This window comes from Podarcis vaucheri, assembly GCF_965113315.1.
Source record: "Podarcis vaucheri genome assembly, chromosome: 10".
Lineage (NCBI taxonomy): Eukaryota > Metazoa > Chordata > Lepidosauria > Squamata > Lacertidae > Podarcis > Podarcis vaucheri.
The window spans coordinates 6,047,049-6,064,147 of NC_138748.1; the positions used below are offsets into that span (position 1 = coordinate 6,047,049).

The following is a 17,099-nucleotide window of genomic DNA, read 5'->3' on the forward strand; positions in this document are numbered from 1 at the left end:
TTTCCAAACTTCCCATGTTGTTGACACATTTTTAAGACATAGAATCATAGAATCATAGAGTTGGAAGAGACCACAAGGGCCATCGAGTCCAACCCCCTGCCAAGCAGGAAACATGCATCATTTCACGACACAGTAATTCAGCTTTATTAGTTGTACCCCACACATCTTACTGGGTTGCCCCAGTCACTCTGGGCAGCTTCCAACATATATAAAAACACAATATTTTTTTTTAAAAAACTTCCCTATACAGGATTGCCTTCAGACGGCTCGGGGGTTGGATAACTCCATACCCTCCAATATTTCTCCAATGAAAATAGGGACATCGTAAGGAAAAGTGGGACATTCCGGGATCAAATCTGGGACGTCCCTGGAAAATAGGGACCCTTGGAGGGTCTAGAGTAGGTAAGTTCCATTCAACTATAATAATTATTATTATTAATAATAAGGGACCTACTTCTGATTTGACCTGCATAGGATTGGGCAGTATAGCGCCTAACTTTGGCTGAGTCATGATCATAGTTACAGGATGATTTAAGGAATTTGTGTAAATATTCATTCTCATTGCAGCTCTCTCTCTCTCTCTCTCTCTGTGTGTGAATAATTTTTTATCTGGACACCCAAAAATGCACATTGCAAACAAGCCAAAGAGATGCTTGAAAAGGTGTGTCATATCAAAGCACTTGTCTGAGACAGCAAAGATGGGGAACCTGTGCCCCCCCCACCAGGTATTGTGGGACTCCAACTTGCATCAGCCCCAGCTACTGTGTTATTTCGCCAGAGGTGGTAGGAGGTGGAGTCCAACAACATCTGGAGGACGGTTGGATCTCTCCCCCTGTTTTATGAACAGCTCTCGTCCCCTCTCAATCCATGACAGGCATGGATTTATTGCCTTGTATTGCTGTTTAAACTTACTGCACAATAAATATTTCTATAACCATTAGAGTTAAGGAGAAAATGTTCCACATCTATGTCCCCCCGGCCTCTCCCCCACTGCCAAGGGCACCTTGAGAAAGCCCATATCCTACACTGGGACAATAAATCTTAATTCTAAACAGCATCTTGGGGAATTAAAATCCATTCCTTTGTTATACGGTAGAAGCTTTGATCATGACACCTTTTTAATTAAGCTCCAGTGTTTGTATATTTTATTGGCTAAAAAGCCAACAGAGCGATCTTTTTGTAATAAATAAGAAATAGATTTTTGGAGGGTACTCAACCTATTAAGGGGAAAAATGCTGACACACATATTACCACTATATGGACTCAAGAGAAGTCTTTAATCAAACATGGTGTGTAACTGCAGACTGACACCCTTGCTTACTGCTCTTTGTCTTCCTTTTTAATATATGAGTGAGTGGCCTTTTATCATTTTCTTTGTACACATATAATAAGCCTAGCTTAAGGCTTGTTTGCATGCCTACACAGGATCTTTTCCACGTCAGGAAGGATAGTAGGGATGCATATATCCCAATGTGTGTTTAAATTACTGTGTGGCATGGATGCACGGATGCACGTAGGCTCAGTTTATGCAATCCTCCAAAGAACAAAGATTTTCACTGGAATCAACCCTTGAGTGTTTGGTTCTGAGCCACATGTTATTGCACATTGGCAACAGAGCAGGAATAGGAAACCTTTGACCCTCAAAATGCTGTGAACCTTTGGGTCCTCTGGCCAGGCTGGCTGAAGCTGATGGGAGTTGGAGTCCAACAACATCTAGAAGGCCAGAGGGACACCATCAGTCAGTGGAAGAGCCCATCTTTTCATCATGCTAATAATACTGAGCAGAAAATGTTGCCTCACTTTCATGGGCCCCTTTGCAGCCCCAGTAGGGTAGTGTTTTCAGCTCAACTCTAGGACAAGGTCTAAAAATGTCCCTCTCCAATGGGACTCCTCACCGTGAGCTTTCTGGGGTGTTTTTTTTTTTTTAATTAAAGATGTGTGTGCAATGTCTCTCTCTTGTATTCCCCCCCCCCCCATGTAACATTTTTACAAATCAGTTTCATGTGTTGAGACATTAGGAAGAAACAGGGAAAAGATGAGTGGGGTTGAGGTTGGGTGGTGATGTTTCTATTTTACTTAATATATGTGGGGTTTTGTGTCAGCGTTGCTTGTGTGGGTTCTCTGCTGTTCACTTGTGTTCCTTTGGTGGTGAGAGAGTTTGGGGTTGGCCTAGGGTGTGGTTGTTCATTTGTGGTTGGCTGTGGTGGTCTTTGTTTTCATGTGTGAGTGGGGTGGGTGGGTGTTTTGGATCAGGCTAGCCATATTGATTTGTATGCTTCCAGCAGCCAGAAACATCATAGCCAGACACTGGAGAGACCTGTCAGGAGTAAGCATGGACCAATGGTACCAAACAGTATGGAAAAGAGCCTTGCTAGAAAAATTAACCAGTAAACTTTCTGGGTATTTTTAACTGATGGTACCACTGCTGCTTGGCAGCTACAGGGATGCGTTTGGCAGCCTGGCCAGTCACCACACTCTCTACAGGGTCTATATTTGAATGATACTGCGTAAATGGTGGGTGTGGGGGTTTTGTGTGTGTGCTAGATTGCAGTTCCACTGGAGCCCTTAAAGAAATTCACAATTTCTACATGCTCCTTTAATTAAAGCTAGCAACTTGCAAAATATTGGCCAATATAATCAATACAATCAAATAAGAATTGGCCCTATGTCTTACGTGCTTTTAGAAAAGGAATCTATCTATCATCTATCTATCTTCCCATCTTCCCTCTTCTGTTCTATATTGGCATTTATCTTTTAAGTCTCATTTTTTTTCTGCCCAAATTTGGTTGCAGGATAATGCCTGCAAGCCTATCCTCACTGCCATGGGAGTCATTCCTATGCCTTCCAGTTCAGCATGCCTCATGCAGAGAATGGACACATAGACAAATTATTTCGGTGTCTGTTGTGGCAGCAGCCAAAGCATAACAGTGAGAATGAAATGTATGGTACCGGTTTGGTTTACACATGGCTGTATATCATTTGAGTTCTCAATCCCGTGCCACTCAGGACTTGATCATTTGCAGCTGGCTGCATGAGCCAATTCTGCTGAGAAGTATTGTGTGTGATACAAATAGGCTATCTCTGGAGTCAGGTCTACGGCGGCTCATTCACACATGCAAGCTACTGTTGTGCTCTAAATGTGCAGATGTGAACTTGCTTGATGTAGACTCCAGATAAATCAAAAAGAATGGCGAGATGGCTAACCTTGAGGAGCAATGCAGATTTCATTGTCCGCCATTTCTATTTCATCTTCTGTTTTCAACTGTTGATGTGGATCTTGGTGTTATGGCAAAGCCAGTGGGCAATGGGCCAAGCTGGTGATGGTTTGTTCTTTTTTGAAGAAAACAAACACAATTAAATAACATCTGGGAGACGGAGATCAAGCCTTGTAGGGAAGGTTTATTATTTTTAAAAACCCTCTTTTTCTCAACACTGAGTTCCCAGCACAAATCCCCTCCTCTCAAGCTGCTTTTTGCTTCCAGAGAGATGTTTCAATTGGCTCCAGTAGATCTTCCTAGGGTAAAAAGCAGCTATGGGGCTTGTTTGTGAGGACAATGGCATGGAGCAAAAAGATTAAACCCATTCTTCCTGTTTTGTGCAAGCCTGATGACCTGTTTCCTCCCGCTGCTGGTTGCTATTTCACCCCCCCACCCCACCCCCCACATCAACATGTATCCACATATTTCACACATCATATGGTTTGGCCTCAGTATAACTCCAGTTTGCCTTCAGATAATAGCTTCAGAGTGTGCTGGAGAGCAAATATTTATAATCTATTGTTATTTAAAGAAATGGGAGCACTAAGTAACTGGTTTGTTATAGATCAGATTTCTGAGTGTGTGATTGTCATTGGTATTGACTTAATCATCTCAGGACAGCCAAGACTTTATTCATTGACCTTTTTTAGGCAGAGAGAACAAAGGTAACTCTTGTAGAGAAAGGGTCAGTAGCTATTTACTGAAGGAGTACACTGGAGCCTTGTTTTGATCGGCATGCAAAAATATTACTTGCAAAAGTGCTAAGAGGCTTTACTTTCTAATGGCTCATTTAACATCTAGGCTTGAATGCTTTCCTTGGTGACATTCCCAGATTCATAAGGCATGCGACTTGGATTGTTTTTCAGGAGATCAAAGTTGCAGATCTGGCCATCACACACACACACACACACACACACACTCATTACTAAAAGTTATTATTTTTAAAAAGAACATATTATTTCTAATGAAATGATAGCAGATCCTTCAACTTTGATCACTTGAACTTATGTAGAAGTAGGGGGTATGAACATGGGCATGTGTGAATGAACAACCACAAATTTACCACCACTGAAAATCGTAATGCAGGAAGGGGGAGCCTTTAACTTCCCAGATGTTGCTGGAACTACAGCTTCCATTAGCTGTAGCAAACATAGCCAATGACCAGGGATGGCCAATACCAGAGTTGTAGCTCATCCACATCTGCAAGTCAAAAGGTTCCCTACACCTGTCCTAATACAAATTATCCTAAGGATGCTGTCATGCTGCAGTTTGCATGGTTGGCATGAAAGAATATGTGAACAGAAATACAGCTCTCCTTTGAAATTACAATTCTCTGAGTTTTGTAGTGCAGTGCTTCAGTCAAATTATTTCCACAAAAACGCACATATTAGGGGGAACATGTCTATAAAAATGCCTGCTTTTGCAAAAATAACATGCACAAATTCTTTCTATTAAGGAAAATTGCTTGCAAAAATGTGTCTATTAGAAGAAATACACACTAAAATGCTGGTGGCTTATTTTGAAGCACTAAATCTATGTTTGATGCCAGCAGTGTTGTTCTCTAGCAATATTCATAATGTTGAGTTGTAGCAGCCCGATGGTGTGCAAAGTGAGACAATCTGAATATGATTCCTAGTTAGCAAGAAAATAAGAACATAGCTGTCAGGGGTTCAGGAACAGAGAGCGAGGGGGAGGAGGCAGAAGAAAGGATGAGTGATGACGACGACCTGAGATCTCCGAGTCTTTCCAGTGAATCAGAAGATTCACAAAGAGGAGCACCAGTGGCCAGGGCAAGGGGGGAGACTAGGGGGACACCCCAGGAAGAAAGAGCCAGAGGGGACTCAGAGGGGAGCAGTTGGAGATCGGGACCTACGTCACCGCCAGAGAGTAGGGAAGAGGAAGAGCGCCAGGGAGCTAGCGCTGGCAGCTCGCAACAGGAGGGAGGGCACGAGTCAGGAGTGGCCACACCTTCATCGGGGAGCGAAGTGACGGTTAGACGGAAAGTGGAAGGTTGGGCGCGCGCGCCAAGTTCAAATGCACAGGAAGGTGGAGCAGTAGGCAGCCCGGAAAGGGAGCCAGGTCCTAAAGCCCGGCGCAAGGAGACAGGGGAGTCAGGGGGGTCAGCGTCAGAAGAATCCCGGAAGGAAGAGACTCAGGGGGGCAGAGGGACCCAGAGGAGAACTGTCAGGCGGAAAAGGTGGAGCAGGGCTAGGATATTAAGTTGGTGCGCAAGGGGCGGAGACTCAGAAGGAGCTTCGCCGACCTAAGCATAAGGCGTAGGGTTGCACGCAGCAGCTCAAGAATGGAGACTGTAACTCAATAAAGACTTTTATTTAACGACCGCTGGCTAGCGTGATCCTCTGTGAGCTAGGATCTGGAAGTAACCCTGACAGTAAGCTCCTTCTCTTCAAATTGTGGACATCCACGACCTCGCGGAGAGGAGGGAAAGCGGGTGCCTACAAGAGAGCTCACGAACGGTAGACAATATGACGGCCGAACAGCAAATAACGGAACTCAGAGACGCGGTTTCACGACTGACTGCCGAGGCGCTGGCGTCCAGGAAGAGAGAGGAGGACGCAGCTGCCGCCTACAGGGATCTCCAGGTCAGGTTGGACGTGCTTACGAAGCAGGGGCAACAGACACCCAAATCAGAGGGGATTGGGTTGGGGAGACGCACAGGCGGTCTGGTCTCGCACTTCGATGGGAATTTGCAACAGTACCCCAATTTTAGAGCAGACGTAATGTGTGCACTGCAACTACTGCACAAAGACTTTAGAGATGAACAAGAGAAAGTGGGGTTCATCATGTCCCATTTGCATGGAGACGCTAAAGCATGGCTGCGCAATTTGTGGAGGGATAAGGATCCTGCGCTCCAAAATGCGGACGCCTTTATTAAAGCGATGGATGGCTGTTTTTTATCAAGCATTGACGTGGATCTTGCCCGAAGGGAGGTGCATGGACTAAGGCAAAGGAGGGCCAGCGTACGGCAATATCATGCCCGCTTTTTCGCTTTGGTCAGTGCCCTGGAATGGGACAGAGATTCGGCTCCCGTCAGAGACCTTTTTTGGGAGGGCTTGAACAGCTCGGTGAAAGATGAGATTGCGAGGGGGGAGAGACCCCGGACCACGCAGGAGATCGTTCAGAGGGCGCTGGCGGTGGGAGTGCGGCTGGAAGAACGTCCGTGGAGCAGGGACGAAGGGCGCAGCGGGCGCGAACCAGCCAGGGGCTCCTCCTTCCTTCCCAGAGAAGCAGCGCGTGCGCAATCCACGCCTCCAACAGGGGGAGGGGTGGAACCGATGGAGGTTGGGAGTGCAAGGGCTCAGTCAGCAGCCAGAGCCCTAGCACCGGCAGCAGTGAAAGCGAAGCCTCCTAGAGGGAACAGGAAGTGTTACATCTGCGAGGATCCAGGGCATTTGGCGAAAGAGTGTCCCCGGAGGCTCCACAAGCACACTGCAGCCTCAGCAATGGTGACTGCAGCAACGCAGCACGGAGAACCACAGCAGGGAAACGACGATGTCTGGCTGGAAGAGGAGGCACTGGGGCCCAGCCAGACGTGTCAGTGAAGCAGTCCCCAGAGATTTTACCGCCCATGGACCCCCTCCCGCCCAAGCCAGTAGTGAGGCTCACCGCATCGCTCCAGCTACCCAATGGAATCACCATGGACGTGCCAATCACCGTCGACTCGGGAAGCAATGCAGACTTCATAGGGCAGGACTTTGTCGACCGGCACGCTATACAGTTGCTGCCTGCCGCGCTGCCCCTGCAGGTTGTCACGGTGGATGGCAGGGAGCTGCTAGGGGGGCAAGTGGTGAAGCAGACGCCACCTATGGTGCTGCGGCTTGGAAATCACAAGGAAATCATCAGCTTCAACGTCACTCAACTCTCGGACACGCCTATTGTATTGGGCATGAGTTGGCTGGACAAGCACAGCCCGACGCTGGCTTGGTACCAGAGGCAGCTGACCTTCGGCTCTTCCTTTTGTGCTGAACACTGCATCATGCCCCAGCAGGAAGGGGAGCAAGAGGAGTCACAGCTGCTGCTCGGCACGCTGCAAGCGATTCCCCACAAGTACGCAGAATTTTTGGAGGTTTTCTGCGAGAAGGAGGCAGACAAGCTACCCCCCCACAGACCATATGACTGCAAAATTGACCTGCTGCCGGGGGCGGCGCTGCCCAAAGGGAAGCTGTATTCCATGTCTGAAGACGAACTGCAGGAACTCAAAGAGTTCATTGATCATAATTTGAAGCGCGGTTTCATCCGAGAGTCCCAGGCAGTGGGGGGCAGTCCTGTATTCTTTGTGAAGAAGCGAGACACGCCCCAGAAAAGGCTCGTAGTGGACTACCGCATTTTGAACAGTGTCACCAAGCCATCGGACTTCCCCATGCCCCGAATCGACGACCTCCTCGCAAAAGTACGCAAGGGCAGCGTGTTCACCAAGTTGGACCTGCGAGGGGCGTACAACCTGATTCGCATGCGGGAAGGAGATGAGTGGAAGACAGCCATGTTCACGCCCCTGGGCACCTACGAATATAGAGTTATGCCTTTTGGATTGCAAAATGGCTCCCACGTTTTTCAAGCTTTCATGCATCACGTGTTGGCGGGGCTCCTCTACAAGACGTGCGTCTGTTTCTTGGATGACATCCTGATCTTTTCGGAATCGCAGCAGGAGCATGACAGACACGTCAGGGAAGTGCTGAGCAGGCTCCAGCAACATAGGCTTTACGCCAAGCTGGAGAAGTGCCAATTCGACGTGACGGAGGTGGATTTCCTGGGCTACAAGTTGTCTGACAAGGGGCTCGCCATGGACAGCGCCAAGGTTCGAGCGGTGTTGGATTGGAAAAGCCCACGCAACTGGAAGGAGGTCCAACGGTTTGTCGGCTTCGCGAACTTCTATCGCAAGTTCATCAAAGGCTTCGCTATGCAGACAGCGGCCATTACAGACACGCTCAGTTCCAAGAAAAAGAAGTTCATCTGGACACCGCAGGCGGAGCAGTCCTTTCAGGCACTCAAGCGTCTTTTCGCCTCGGAGGAACAGCTGCTTCATGTCGACCCCAGCAGGCCGATGAGAGTTGAAACAGACGCCTCGGACAGGGCCGTCGGAGCAGTCCTGCTGCAGAAGGACCCGCCGGGGGTTTGGAGGCCCGGAGCGTTTTACTCCAGGAAGCTCAGCAAATCCGAACAGAACTACACCATCTGGGACAGAGAGTTGCTGGCTATTCATGCAGCGTTCAAAGCATGGAGGCACTTCCTGATTGGAGCCAAGCACACGGTGCAGGTCTGCACGGACCACAAGAATCTAGAGCACTGGCTCACGGCACAGTTCCTGAACCAGAGGCAGATACGTTGGGCTGAGTTCTTTGCGAACTTCGACTTCCGAATAGAGTATGTCCCGGGGGACACCAACATCATGGCGGACGCGCTCTCCCGTAAGCCACAGTATCTGGAGGACGCCACACCAGCGGCCGCCATGCACATTTTCGCGCCAACAGTGTGGGCGTGCGCTGCGGCGACAGTGGACCTGGAGGCGGTGCGACAGGCGTTGCAGAATGACTCCTTCGCGCAAGCAAAGATGGCTGAGATGCAAAGGGGCACGGCAGCGACCGACGGGTTCCAGCTGAGAGATGGATTGCTCATCCGTAAAGGGGCCATCTACGTGCCGGGAGACGAACTTCGCGCCAAGGTACTGCATCAGCTGCACGACGCGCCCACTGCCGGGCACTTTGGCAAAGAGAAGACGGTGGAATTAGTCGCCAGGGATTTCTGGTGGCCCGGAATGAGAGGGGAGGTCGCGGACTACGTGGCGAGGTGCGACACCTGCCAGAGGGCCAAACCAGTGCACAGACCGCCGGCCGGACTGTTGGAACCGCTGCAAACTCCGGTCGAACCATGGGAGAGAGTCGCCCTGGACTTCGTCACGGATCTGCCCAGCTCGAGGGGCAAGACGGCCGTGCTGGTGGTGGTGGACTTGTTCTCCAAGATGGCACATTTCATCCCGTGTGCGAAGGTGGCCACGGCGGAACAAACCGCCAAACTGTTCATAGACCACGTGTTCAAGGTTCACGGTCTGCCACGGTCTATTCTGTCCGACCGCGGGCGGCAGTTCATCTCGAATTTCTGGCAGAAGCTGATGGGCTTCCTAAACGTCAAGATCAACCTGGCATCGGCGAGACACCCGCAGACCAACGGGCAAGCGGAGCGGGTCAATGCCATCATGCAGCAGTACCTGAGATGCTATGCGAATCAACAGCCTGCGACGTGGGTGGATTACCTGCCGCTCGCCGAGTTCGCCTACAACAACACGAAGCACGTGTCCACGGGGGTCACGCCGTTCTTCGCCAACAACGGGAGGCACCCCAGAACCTTCCCGGGACTGGAAAGACTGGTGGAGGGGGAGCCGCAGACAGCAGATGCGTTCGCGTCGGAGTTGCAGGAGGTCCACGATCAGCTGCGGCGGCACCTGGAGCTGGCCAAACACGCATACAAGGTGCAGGCAGACAAACACAGGAGGGTTGGCGAAGAGATCCAGGTGGGAGACTGGGTCTGGTTAGCAGCCCACGCAGTGCCAGCCAGGTCGTTGGCCAAGAAGAAACTAGGGCATAAGCAACTGGGGCCCTACCAAGTCGAAGAGCAGGTCAACCCGGTGGCCTTCAGGCTGGCGCTTCCGGAGGGTTCCAGAATGCATCCGGTGTTCCACAGATCGGTGCTCACTCCCTACAAGGCACCGCACAGGTTTCAGGAACCCGGCACGGCGCCGAGTCCGCTCCGAGAGGGAACCAGGCAACGGGGAGTGGCACAGGAGGTGCGCCTCAACGAAGTCACGGAGATTTTGGACTCCAGATGGGGGGAAGAGGGGGTAGAATACCTTCTCGCTAAGGAGGGCACCCCGGCCAGTGCCAACAGCTGGGTGCCGGGCTACGCTCTAGATGAACCTCTGCTCAAGGAAGAGTTTCATGCCCTCTTCCCCCATAGGCCAATGCCAGCGGACTTTTTCGACGACTGGCTTTTCACGCCCACGCTTTCAGCCAGCACGTTCCGGGGGTTCGACTCGGATGAGGAACCGACACGAGACGCCCGTTCCCCGGAGGGGTCACCCTCGGGATCTGCTTCAGAACCCTCGTATTGGTGGGATGATCGACCAGAGGAGCAGTGGCGCAGGAAGTGGCTGGAGGGTCCAGGACGAGCAACGCCTACAGAAGGAAGCGAGGGAGAGACCGACATGGACGTTTTCGGGGACAACCAGGGTCTCGAGCACGGCGGCACAGAGATGGAAGCAGAAGTGACCGTCGTTGACGAGAGCAGGGAGGAAGAACCGGAAGTCTTCGGATGGAGGCCTGCCACGGGAAGCGAACTGTACCCGACATTCGTTCCTTGGACACTGCAGCACCCAGTTCCCGCACCGGAAGGAGGGGAGGGGGGAAGGGGGGGCTTCGAGGGGGGGATGGATGTCAGGGGTTCAGGAACAGAGAGCGAGGGGGAGGAGGCAGAAGAAAGGATGAGTGATGACGACGACCCGAGATCTCCGAGTCTTTCCAGTGAATCAGAAGATTCACAAAGAGGAGCACCAGTGGCCAGGGCAAGGGGGGAGACTAGGGGGACACCCCAGGAAGAAAGAGCCAGAGGGGACTCAGAGGGGAGCAGTTGGAGATCGGGACCTACGTCACCGCCAGAGAGTAGGGAAGAGGAAGAGCGCCAGGGAGCTAGCGCTGGCAGCTCGCAACAGGAGGGAGGGCACGAGTCAGGAGTGGCCACACCTTCATCGGGGAGCGAAGTGACGGTTAGACGGAAAGTGGAAGGTTGGGCGCGCGCGCCAAGTTCAAATGCACAGGAAGGTGGAGCAGTAGGCAGCCCGGAAAGGGAGCCAGGTCCTAAAGCCCGGCGCAAGGAGACAGGGGGGTCAGCGTCAGAAGAATCCCGGAAGGAAGAGACTCAGGGGGGCAGAGGGACCCAGAGGAGAACTGTCAGGCGGAAAAGGTGGAGCAGGGCTAGGATATTAAGTTGGTGCGCAAGGGGCGGAGACTCAGAAGGAGCTTCGCCGACCTAAGCATAAGGCGTAGGGTTGCACGCAGCAGCTCAAGAATGGAGACTGTAACTCAATAAAGACTTTTATTTAACAACCGCTGGCTAGCGTGATCCTCTGTGAGCTAGGATCTGGAAGTAACCCTGACAATAGCTCTTAAATGTCTCTGTGCACACAGAATCATAGAATCATAGAATCATAGAATCATAGAGTTGGAAGAGACCACAAGGGCCATCGGGTCCAACCCCCTGCCAAGCAGGAAACACCATCAGAGCACTCCTGACATATGGTTGTCAAGCCTCTGCTTAAAGACCTCCAAAGTAGGAGACTCCACCACACTCCTTGGCAGCAAATTCCACTGTCGAACAGCTCTTACTGTCAGGAAGTTCTTCCTAATGTTTAGGTGGAATCTTCTTTCTTGTAGTTTGGATCCATTGCTCCGTGTCCGCTTCTCCGGAGCAGCAGAAAACAACCTTTCTCCCTCCTCTATGTGACATCCTTTTATATATTTGAACATGGCTATCATATCACCCCTTAACCTCCTCTTCTCCAGGCTAAACATGCCCAGCTCCCTTAGCCGTTCCTCATAAGGCATCGTTTCCAGGCCTTTGACCATTTTGGTTGCCCTCCTCTGGACACGTTCCAGTTTGTCAGTGTCCTTCTTGAATTGTGGTGCCCAGAACTGGACACAGTACTCCAGGTGTGGTCTGACCAGAGCAGAATACAGTGGCACTATTACTTCCCTTGATCTAGATGCTATACTCCTATTGATGCAGCCCAGAATTGGCTTTTTTAGCTGCCGCGTCACACTGTTGGCTCATGTCAAGTTTGTGGTCAACCAAGACTCCTAGATCCTTTTCACATGTACTGCTCTCAAGCCAGGTGTCACCCATCTTGTATTTGTGCCTCTCATTTTTTTTGCCCAAGTGCAATACTTTACATTTCTCCCTGTTAAAATTCATCTTGTTTATTTTTGCCCAGTTCTCTAATCTGTCAAGGTCGTTTTGAAGTGTGATCCTGTCCTCTGGGGTGTTAGCCACCCCTCCCAGTTTGGTGTCATCTGCAAATTTGATCAGGATGCCCTTGAGTCCATCATCCAAGTCGTTGATAAAGATGTTGAATAAGACCGGGCCCAAGACAGAACCCTGTGGCACCCCACTAGTCACTCTTCTCCAGGATGAAGATGGAGAGGAACCATTGATCACACACAAACATCTCTCTCTCTCTCTCTCTCTCTCTCTCTGTGTGTGTGTGTGTGTGTGTTCCTTTTTAAAAAAGTCAGGCACTTTTAAAATTGGAAAAAAAGTTATACATGAAAGAGTTAAAACCAGTTTATACTGCAATCCTGTACAAACCTATCTTGGAGCAAGTTCCAGAGAAGTCAATAGAACTTACCTTTGAGTAGATATGCACAGGGTTGGGCTGTTAAGAGACTAGGGAAAACATTTCTTTGTGACATAATAGTTCCCCAGAAAATAAGTCTCAATTGATTCTAATCTATATCTTAGTTATGTTAGATGAAGTTTATTTCTGTGGGCCATAATATGCAAAGTTCTCATTGATTAATTTGATATATGATGTGCTTTAGAAGGCACAGCTGTAAATATTAATTTCCATTAAGACAACATTTGGATGAATGAATAAGGCTATTTCAGATGCTTTACTTCAGTCTAAGAATGATGCATTTAAATTCTTAAGTTGCTGAGGGTACAGCTAAATCTGCATTTTTATTGGCACACTACATCTTTTATCAAGATGTGGTTATACAAGCAAGGGAAGCCAATGAGTGCATCTATTAAGCTATGCTTCCTCTTTCTTTCACAGAACTGCAGGAAACGAAGACCGCTCAGTTTTATGCTCTTTCCCACCACCCCTTAGACTACAGGATATTGGTGATGGATGAAGATCAGGACCGCATCTACGTTGGCAGCAAAGATCACATTCTGTCTTTGAATATCAATAATATAAGCCAGGACCCTCTGAGTGTAAGTCCACAAAGCGCTTTGGGAAGCTGGGATCGTTTTACTGCATGCTTCTGCTTTCAAAGAAAAGAGGAAGGAGGGTGTTTCATCATTATCCCATTGTCAGGCAACATGCCAGCTCCACGCCTGCTCAGCACAGTTGCTGCTTGTACATTAGCAGAACAATATGTTCAAACAGCATATTTAAGACGGAGCCTCATTCCCCGCCCCGCCCCCTCATTTGGGACTGTGGAGGAAAACAAATCCCTTTTACTTCTAGCACAAAAAGCCCCTGGGCCCATTTGTCTGCAGTTTGGTAGGCCCGATCCACTCTGGAGAGGGTGCTCCTGTCCAAAGCTGGACAATATGTTTGCCTGGTATTTAGGGTATTATTATTTTAGTGAACCTAGACTTACAACCAGTGCTTTTGACAAATTGTCCAGTGATGGGTCAAAAATTAGAAGTAGGGGTCGCTGGCTATGTGAACACCCCACTCAGATTATTATAAGCAGAATCCAGGTGAGGACAGCCCACCCTCAGCAGGTTCATCTCCTTAAGTCTACTCATACCTGACCACTGACTGCTACCTTGTTCCTCTTCGAAACAACAAAAAAGGACCCTGGTCTTGGGGGAAAGGGATGAGGTAGCAGCTGGTGAAGACAAGCCATGGCCAGAGAAACTGCTGCTGAGTGTGGAGGGTGAAAGCCTTTCAGAGCAGGAGGATCCCTGTGTAAGGATGTCTCTCAGCAGCAGTCTTCCCCCCCCCCCAAGTGCACCTCATTAAAGGAGCTCTTGAGGTAAGCTAGCAAGTAAACATGTCTACTGGCTTCTCAGAATGCTGCTCTGAAAAGCTCAGCTGCATCTGGGAAAAGAGTGAGCCTGCAGTAAATCACACTGTGCAAGTGGGAGTTAACTCTTTATTAGCAAGAATCCTATTCGTACAGATTTGACGGACACACCTAATGAGCACAACAGATAATGGATCAGTTGCTGAGACTGAAAGTCCCCTCATCTTGAGTGTTTTCCCCAAACAATCAGAGACTGAACTGCATGAAGTCAACCTATCCTTCACCCTCTTCATGCCTCTTCTGGTTCTTGGAGACCAGGGGGGTGGGGAGGTTTTCTCAGAAGGAGGGGGAGACACCCATTCCTCATCACTAGCCTGACTCATCTTTGCCTCTTGGCCTCTCTCTTCCCCTGCTTCAGCTTCTGCCTCTGATTCTGGATTTCTCCCTGCCACAAACTCACCCAACTCACTAAGCCCTGTTACCTCTTCAGCTTCTGACACCTCCTCCCAGTCTTCTCCCTCTGACCACTCATCACCTCACCACCATTCCCCAGACTCTGAGCCTTTTACTTCCTACACAAAAAGCCCCTGGACCTTGGTGGTTCCTCCCACCGTTCTTCTGTGTCCAACCGGTCCATGAAACTTGTAGGAGGCAAAAGCACACGGCCTCTTAATTGCAGTTTTCCCCCTGGGGATGTGCAATTCCTCCCTGGGAATTTGCTCTCCAGTTCTTCCAAGTACAACCTGTGAATTCACATTCTCCACCTTTCCAAACAAAGTTGGTACTTTTTTTACCTCCGCTTATCTTGCCGTGAGAAGGAAAATGACTGGCAGAGTCCAAATAGAGGTAAACTCAATAGTATAGTGGCTGCCATGTTTTTTGATGGTGGCCATCTTCCACCCTTGTTCTAAAATAACAATGTCAGGAACACTTAAGGCAAAACACAGATGGCGACTGGAAACTGCTCAGTACCAGAGTATCAGTGATGGAGAGTTAACAACATGGTTATAGCTAATTTAAAAGGAGTCCCAGGACAGGCAGCAGGAGATGGATCTTCCCAGGTGGCTTGCATCCTGAGAGCAGCCCAACTATAGTTTGTGAAGATGTTGGGTCTTTTTCCTACTGCTCTTCACTGGGCTACGAAATCATATCATGGGCAGCAGAGAAAATACTCTTCCTTATTTCACAGGTGCAAAACAGGGACACATTTGTGTATTTACAATACCCTATTCCCACACCAATAATTGCTGCCAAAATAGTCCTTGCTGCACGCTGCTGAAGGCTTTTGTCTTTGCATTAAAAAAACGTAAAGGACCCCTGACAGTTAAGTCCAGTTGCGAAAGACTTTGGGGTTGCAGCGCTCATCTCGCTTTATTGGCCGAGGGAGCCAGCGTACAGCTTCTGGGTCATGTGGCCAGCATGACTAAGCCGCTTCTGGCAAAACAAGAGCAGCGCATGGAAATGCCGTTTACCTTCCCGCCGGAGTGGTACCTATTTATCTACTTGCACTTTGATGTGCTTTTGAACTGCTAGGTTGGCAGGAGCTAGGAGCTCACCCCATCAAGGGGATTTGAACTGATCGGCGAGCCCTAGGCTCAGTGGTTTAGACCACGGTGGCACCCGCGTTCCATGTCTTTGCATCACACTATATTTATTTGCTCTGCAATACCATGTCCTGCCCTGGCTTCTGAGGCAGGGAGTGTTAGTAAGCTGGCAGTTTCTTTACTTTCTTTATTTTAATTAGCAGTGTTTAACCCCACGGTGGATCTGATTGCACATATTACAAGTTAGCTGCAAACAAATTCATCAACATGTGTTATCTGGCAATGAGGACGCCTGACGGAAATGACATTAATGGACATGCCAGCAACATTTTAAAGAGGCATCTTTAAATTCCCACAATCTACATCCCCTATGATCATAAAGAAACTCTGCTGCTTCCCTGAAAATATAGCAGAAAAATAGAAATGTATTTAGCAGGGGAGGAAAATTTTCAAGAAATGCTTTGGTACAGCACTCAAACTAATCCCATGGAACAAAGAGGAGTCTTGACTTTTAAAGACAGTGTTAGCAATTATTAGCAGTTTCCTGACTTCTTAAGCACAGAAATATTCTTTCTGTAATATGCTGCTTGGCTCCTTTATTCAGTCTCCTACGTTAACATGTGTTGCTTGAGGCTGTATCCTAGTATCTGGATTTTGGAACAACCGCATGCAGGTCCTTTCTGCACTCACTAATCCCCCTTTAACATCTCAGTGGAAAAAATGTTGTCACACTGACAGTGCTAAATCGATTAAAGAAATTAGGGATTTATTTTATGTGGAATTGTCTGAGCAGAATTTGCTGAAACATCACAGAGTGAACCGGAATCCAGATAATTGCTACCCAACTTTATAGACACAGTAAATGAAGCTGTAGCTCCGTATATTATTGGCAGGGTATACCATCACCAGACATTAGACTGCTGCACACTGGAATATGTCCAACAGTCATAAAGAACTGACACTTGCTCATTATTCATGGAAACTGTGCTTCTTTGCTACTCTTTTGTCTGTTTTCACATCCTATCTGACTGTTCTTTACTTGGTGTTCTTTACAACCAAGGCCATAGTTTTCATTTTTCCTTTCCCCTTCCTCTCTTTTCCCCCTTTGTGTCACGTCTTTTTAGATTTCAAGCTTCAGGGTGACCGGTGTCATCTTTTTCTTCTTCTGAAATAAATAAATAACAACAACAATAATAAAAACCTACCATTCTGAGGGATAAAATACATGATAGTGAAGAAAATATTAAAATTGAATTTGATAAATATCGATGGAAATATCACCCAAAGCTGTCTAAGAGTGGGAGATGCAAAGTCTCTCATCCACATCTCACAACTATTAACTCACTGGTAGAGTATTAGGTGCAATAGACAAATCAGGCTGCCTAATAGCTATTTACTTGGAAGCAAGTCCCATGTAACTTATTGGGAAATGTAGACATTGTCCTTTTAGTATCAGCCTGACCAAGTACAGATTTTGGTATAAAGATTGCTGAGAAAGCACATGGAACCCTCAAAAAAGCATTTTTAAGGTC

At 48.6% G+C, this 17,099-nt stretch overlaps 1 protein-coding gene across 1 annotated transcript in view; it reads left to right on the forward strand.

The window, feature by feature from the left end:
• SEMA3C (semaphorin 3C) overlaps nt 1-17,099 on the forward strand; it is a 149,707-nt gene that overhangs the window by 55,967 nt on the left and 76,641 nt on the right. The window contains exon 3 of the mRNA XM_082239640.1: nt 13,099-13,259. Coding sequence (XP_082095766.1) covers nt 13,099-13,259 — 161 coding nt within the window. The remainder of the gene's footprint in view (nt 1-13,098; nt 13,260-17,099) is intronic.